This window comes from Mycetomoellerius zeteki, unplaced genomic scaffold, assembly GCF_001594055.1.
Source record: "Mycetomoellerius zeteki isolate Tzet28-1 unplaced genomic scaffold, Tzet1.0 scaffold198, whole genome shotgun sequence".
Classification (NCBI taxonomy): Eukaryota; Metazoa; Arthropoda; class Insecta; order Hymenoptera; family Formicidae; genus Mycetomoellerius; species Mycetomoellerius zeteki.
The window spans coordinates 296,036-302,727 of NW_017256936.1; the positions used below are offsets into that span (position 1 = coordinate 296,036).

The 6,692-nt window shown below is 35.0% G+C and overlaps 1 protein-coding gene and 1 pseudogene across 2 annotated transcripts; one reads left to right on the forward strand and one right to left on the reverse strand.

Annotated features, from left to right (window-relative positions):
• The first annotated feature begins 355 nt into the window (after nt 1-355).
• Nucleotides 356-1,915, forward strand: RpL36 (ribosomal protein L36). Of its 2 annotated transcripts, none has more exons than XM_018447128.1 (4): nt 356-386; nt 584-722; nt 1,012-1,146; nt 1,797-1,915. In XM_018447128.1, the coding sequence occupies exons 2-4, from the start codon at nt 585-587 to the stop codon at nt 1,878-1,880; spliced, it is 357 nt and encodes a 118-aa protein (XP_018302630.1). In that variant the 5' UTR covers nt 356-386; nt 584; the 3' UTR covers nt 1,881-1,915. The 2 variants fall into 2 exon arrangements, with proteins under 2 accessions (XP_018302630.1, XP_018302629.1); XM_018447127.1 differs by having other exon boundaries at nt 376-415.
• Nucleotides 1,916-2,279: 364 nt separating this feature from the next.
• Nucleotides 2,280-4,075, reverse strand: LOC108722133 (putative tRNA (cytidine(32)/guanosine(34)-2'-O)-methyltransferase; annotated as a pseudogene).
• Between the last annotated feature and the right edge of the window lie 2,617 nt (nt 4,076-6,692).

A 6,692-nucleotide genomic window follows, 5' to 3' on the forward strand; every position in this document is an offset into this window, starting at 1 on the left:
ACACTGGACGCAGCAAGGGTCAAGCAGCGGAGCAGCAACCAATCAGTGAGGCGATATTTATAGTGGCGTAGACAATATTGCCTTTCTAGTTGGTTGTTGATCCACTGCTGGACGCTTGCTGTGTCCGGTGTGAATTAAGCATTAGTTCTAAAATCATAAAATTCAGCCAATGGAATACAGTTAGGACCAATTAAAACTGACAGCTCTATAGGGGAATACTGAATGATCCAATTAGCGTGAAGGAAACTTCCAACAGTTGCAAAACAAACGTTCTGCTGAACGCAGCCATCGATAGTAAAAGGAAACTATCGAGATATCGAATTAAGATTAAGCCTATCGATTTATCGATAGTCGCTATCGATAATTTTCCACCTCTAGTTGTCAAGGTTAGCATGGTTTGGCAAGATTTCGAATCGTAAAATATTATCGCAATCCGTTTATGATCAAAGAAATTTGAGCGATTTCCTCGCCCCGGCATCCAAGTTGAATTTATAATTCGCTGTATCGAGACACGACTCGCGCATATTTACAATGAACAGGTGTTGTTTGTGAGATAACCTAAAAAACCGATCTTTGTCCACAGGATGACTCCGAGATACGAATTGGCCGTCGGCCTCAATAAGGGCCACAAAACGACGAAGATTCGAGTGTCTAAAATCAAAAATATACCCACGAAGGAAAGGACCAAGACCGTATGCGTACGACCGTCCAGGATAAAAGGGGTAAGTGGAAAGTGTATAATCCACAATTCTTTTAATTGCCGCGTTCAGTAGAATATTTATTTTGCAACTATTGAAAGTTTTCTTTGCTGAGGACTCTCTAAAAGTATAACCAACGACGCTAAGAAAACTTTCAATAGTTACAAACATTCTGTTGAATATAGTCATCATTATTACGTATACAGCGTATTGAGCTGATACATCATAATTTATTACAAGAAGCTTATTTATCTTCTCTTTCTCTCGTGTTATTATTCACGTGTTATTATTCATCCTCGATTTCTCATTGCAGAGACAAACCAAGCACAGCAAGTTCGTAAGGGATCTGATCCGGGAAGTCACAGGACATGCCCCTTATGAGAAGCGCGCTATGGAATTGCTGAAGGTGTCGAAGGACAAACGCGCCTTGAAATTCTTGAAGAGAAGGGTAAACATTTTTTCTCGCAAGTTTTAGATAACAGCAGGTTTCAGCAGAACTATAATAGTGTCATATAATTTCATAATGCTTTGAGTTCTGCTTTATAAATTAATGGAATATCAATAGCTGTGAATAAAAAAATATGCTAAAGGATTTAAAGCTAAAGGATCTTGTGTCCATGATGTTAAAAATCGCTCTGAGATCTCAGGTCGTTTTCTAAAAAGAATCATTGGTCAAATGGTTGAATTATTCAAATATAACTTGTTAATTCTTTCTTTGTCCAAGAACTCAGAGAACGATTTCTATCATCATAGACAGGAAGCTTAAAAGATCCTAACAATTTCAAAATACAAAATCTAACACTGGCCAATACTGAAAGATAGTGATTAATTTCTTATTTTAAGTATTAAAAACTTGATTGTTCAGTACTTTTAGTACTTCAAATTAGTAATTGATTACTGTCTTTTAGTATTAAATTAGTCCATATTAGATTTCATAAATGATTTTATAATTTTGTAAACGTGCTGCAGGAGAGGAGTCAATGTTGCAGAGCATGGATACTTTCTTATTAAAAATATCAAAACTTTTTTAGGGAACGAGAGATTTTTAAGTCTTTTTTATTTTTTTTTTTTAAATAAGATGTGTTTTTTATTTTCTAGTTGGGTACACACATCCGTGCCAAGAGGAAGCGAGAGGAGCTCGGAAATATTCTGGTACAGATGAGGAAAGCAGCTCATCATTAATTATATCCGTTAAAATTGTATAATTGTCAATAATTTATAACATTTATAATAGATTATACGTATTTTTTACAATAGATTATTGTTTTATATGTATTTTATAATTTGTATTTATAATTGTAAATTGAGAGAGAAACTTAGGACGAAACAATTAAAAATTATATTTTTGTCTTGCTTGGTTTAAATTTATAAAGAGTTAAATACTTTTTTAGATAAATTAAAAAATAAAGATACTTTATTTAACAATACAAAATTAAGAAATCTGTTTTCGATAGATGTTCGATTTCTGAAAATTAAACTATATAACAGATTAAAGACTAGTTTATTTTTTAAGATACAAAAATTTTTATATATTTAAATAATAATTGGCGTATATATGATACGAAGAAATAAATTGTTTCGCAGTACATTCAGTTATTATCCGTATTTTCTTCTTCCTTAGATAGAAGTTTAAATATTGTGATATACCAATGTGTATGTCTGTTTTCTCTTCAATTTTCTAAGTTTTCATTAAATTCAGATCAGTCATTCTGAACCACTAGAAGAGATCAACACTTCAGATGCCTCATCTGTGTATTCGTTTGCTTCGTCGTTGTTCTCGCTGAAGTCGGTGTTATGATCAGAAGTGTCAAGCTGATATAAGTTTTGTAATTCGATGACTATTTCCTCTTCGCTACTTTCACCCTGCATAACTTTCGTGGATGTACTCGGCTCATTATCAAAGTCATTATCTGCAGAAATCAATTTTATTTCGGATATTGACGATTCATTTTCGCATTCTATCGCTGCTTTGACATCCAGCGTGCTCAAATCCATGTCAATGTTGTTTTCATTGGAAGTAGAAGCGCTTTTCTCAGCTCTTCCTATTTATTAACAATGCTTCCGCGTAAGGTGATGCTATGGGAGCTTGCACTGATTCGTGGTACTTGTACTCCTTACCGTCGTACTGAGAATATTTACAAACAAGATAGAATGAGATATAATATAAATAAAATATATAAAGAAGAAAACGCAAAAGAATAACAATTTCCTTCTATCTTACTTTAATCATCTAATTGACAGTTAAACGAGAATATATGTCACACTCACATTTAGTGGATAGCTCATGTCAGAATCAAGCTGAGATCTCCACACACGACGAATGGAACGATAGTCTTATTAATTCTTATCAATTTATCAAAATCACATGACTCTTCCATCATCCAAGGATTCAACATATTTGGCTCGTAACCTTCTGGCTGGCTATAATCCTTACAGACTACAAATGCCTTGATGCTCAAGTTGCGGGAACTGCTGGGTTTTCTGCAATAGATGTAAGGAAAAAATATTCTCAGTTAAGCATATAAAAGCGACATGTCTTTGATGCGAAAGATCTTTGTAACAAATGTTCCTCCAGGTCTCAGGATGTACGTAGCTATGTTCAAAACAGTCAGTAGTAGCTGTGATTGAATTAATATTTTTCATATCATATAAACCCGTCACTACTACCAAAATAAAATTTATTAATTATTTCAGAAAATCTGTATACACTCTTAGCAAGAACAAAAAGTGATAAGACATGTACCATCAGGTGCTCCATCACACACAACTAAGTCTGTATGGGAGTTATCAAAGTGTGCAATGATCTGTTCTGCTGTGCTGCTGTTAATAATGTAATGCTGTTAATAATGCAGTTGAATAACTCCTTCCAAGGGTGCCATCGCTTGTAAATCAACTGAGACGATCTTTGGTTTAGATGCAGGACCTTTTTCTAAGGCTTTCTTATAGTTCTATCTACAAAACAGAAATATACAATTATTTTACAAATTAAGAACATTTTCTTATTATATTTATTATTATGTAGCATAGATTTTATTTAATATTTGAACTTTGATAAAGTTCACTTACATTAGCTTGCGAGCTAAGACCTGGCTCCAACTTCCAGGCGCAGCGCACAGATCCACTGCTTTGGATACTCCTGAAAGAGAAAAAATATTCTTCTCATGCAAACACTTCTGTCTCACATTTATTATTTATTATCGTTAATTTCTTACATTCATTTTTCGTTATCTAAATCATATGTAATCTTAGTTTATATGAAACAGCTAAGATAAAAAGTGATAATTAAAAAAAATAAGTTTATTAATTGCTGTTATACTCACTTCTTTCTTTGCCTTTCTATAATATATATCGCGCTTATCCTTTGAGATCTTCTCCATTTTCTATCAAAATTGAACTTCCTGTTGCACAAAAGTATCTGAAATTTTTTATATAAATTTAAAGCGCTTCAAGAATGCAAAATCTTGCCTCCTTTAACTTATGGCGCTCAATCCTAAAGTTTGTTTTCTATTCCTGCACGAGGGCTGCACTTGCACTAGAATTGAACTAAACTAGTGCAATCTAGAGGTCTGTTCGCGTTGCTTACACTTTTGGCACTCGACATCTTCGCTTTCTCTCTTTTCAAGGCCAAATATATATCTATCTCATTTTAAGTGCAAAAATATTTGGGGATTTCATGCAACGCGAACAGACCTTAGGAATTGACGAGTGTAAGCCTGCAGCAATAAATAAAAAACGTTCTAGTGCAAGATAAAAATGGCGACCCATATTGTTTACATGGAAGCATTAGATTCGTGTGATGAAAATGTAGGCAATCTCATTAAAAAAATTCTTAATTAAAGATAATGATAACACAAAATGTTTTTGTATGTAGGCTTGCTATCATTTATATATATTTATCATTTTATTACTCATAAATTCTCGAGTAATATAAATTTATTTAAAAGACGCCCCTGACCTTCAATTTCAATAAAATTATGCTCATTCGACGCGCTTTTGCATTCTCGTTCGGGCGGTCATTGAGGCTGCGTTTCGTTATTCACTGTCAGTACTGACAATATGACGTTATAAAGTAATACTGCAGAAGCGTTTTGAAATTACTAATAGTACTTTTATGACGTTACAACGTTGCATAACGAAACGGATTTAGTAGTACTTGGTAGGACTGTAGAAATAAATAATTTTTTAAATTTTGATAAAATTTGGAATTATTAATTATATTCATATCTTTGCGTGCTTTTTCTGCATCTACTTTATTCATTAATATGTCATAACTTTTTGACATTATCGTTTCGACATCTAAAAAACAAATTTTTTCCTGATTTCCCATTTCGTTGAATTTCGCCATCTTTTTACTGCGATTACCTGACCTCGCCAGTCGCAGTAATAGAAATAGGAAGTGACGCAAAAATTTATGACGTCATATAAACGCAAAAGTATATTGGAAGTTTACTGCGATATATTTTGGAATGGCATGTGCAATGCTGCCAGTACTGACAATGAATAATGGCTACGTTTACACCGTGCGTTTAGTCCGCGACCTATACGATAGGTGTCTTTGTTTAATATACAGGATAAACAAGGACGTCTATTGATAGGCCGCGGCCTAAATGCACGGTGTAAACGTAGCCAAAGAAACGCAGCCTGAGTATGGACATGCTTTACGCTTGCGCCGTACCAGTGTACTGTTTGAAAGTTCGTTTCGCGTTTTTAGCGTGCGTTATCGGCTTCCCTTTGCGGAAATCCTTTTTTTGAGTTCTTTTTCCTTTCCTTTTCTCTTATCTTAGCCTTCCCTTTTCTTCCTTTTACAATCCCGTAGCCGTGGTATGCGGGAGGACCCGCCTGCGGGTGCTTCGGTCCCGGACACGGGAGGTGAACGGTTACCGTGCTCGGTTGCGACAGTTAATTCTGCTGCGACCTCCGTTCCGCTTGATGAATTCAATGACTTTGTGAACAATGTTAGTAACTCTTCTAGAACCTCCTCACCTTTGAGATCTAAAGAGAATACGAGGTGTGATCAAAAAGTAAGGTGACTTTTTGAATTTCGCGCGCTCTGTACACTCTAATTTAAAAAATTTTTTTTTGTTGTGTTGGTACACTCGTTACGATCATATGTTCACAGTTTTGACTATATAGCATGTTTTGTTTTTATGTGAGAGGCATAAAGGTTAGACTCGTGTTTGCGTGCTCGGCGATTTTTTGCTTTTGAAAATAATGGAGCAGAGAGTTTGTATTAATTTTTGTGTAAAAAATGGTATTAAGTGTTCAAAAACTCTTGAAATGTTGACAGTGGCGTACGGTGAGTCAACTTTGAGCAAAAAAAATGTTTATAAATGGTATAAGTTATTCCAAGAGGGCCGAGAAAATGTTAACGATGAACCTCGCTCTGGACGCCCCAGCACGTCAAAAACCGACGAAAATGTTCAGGAAGTGAAAGAAATTGTGTTGAAAAATCGTCGAATCACGATTAGAGAAATAGTTGATGATCTTAACATATCGTTTGGCTCATGCCAATCAATTTTAACGGATGTTTTGGGTATGACACGTGTGTCAGCGAAATTCGTTCCAAAACTGCTTAATTTGGATCAGAAGCAGTGTCGCATGAACATCGCCCAAGACATGTTGAACGACGTCAATGATGATCCTGATCTGCTCAAAAGGGTTATAACTGGTGACGAAACATACACAAGTGCATTGTATCAGAGGGGGATTATTTTGAAGGGGATAACATAATTTTGGATGAATAAATGAATATTTTTTTATAAAAATGAAAAGTCACCTTACTTTTTGATCACACCTCGTACAGTGGCGCAATACTTAGAGATGTTGCCTTCCAAACCCTCGTCTGGGATGGCGCGCAAGAATAAGAACAAAAAAGATAAAAATCCCAATAAAGATCATAAATCTGAAATATCTGCGGTTTCTGACAAATCTCCTGTAAATTAGATCGTCTTTCCGCTCGATACTATGGCTACGGTTACACCGTACGACTGATAG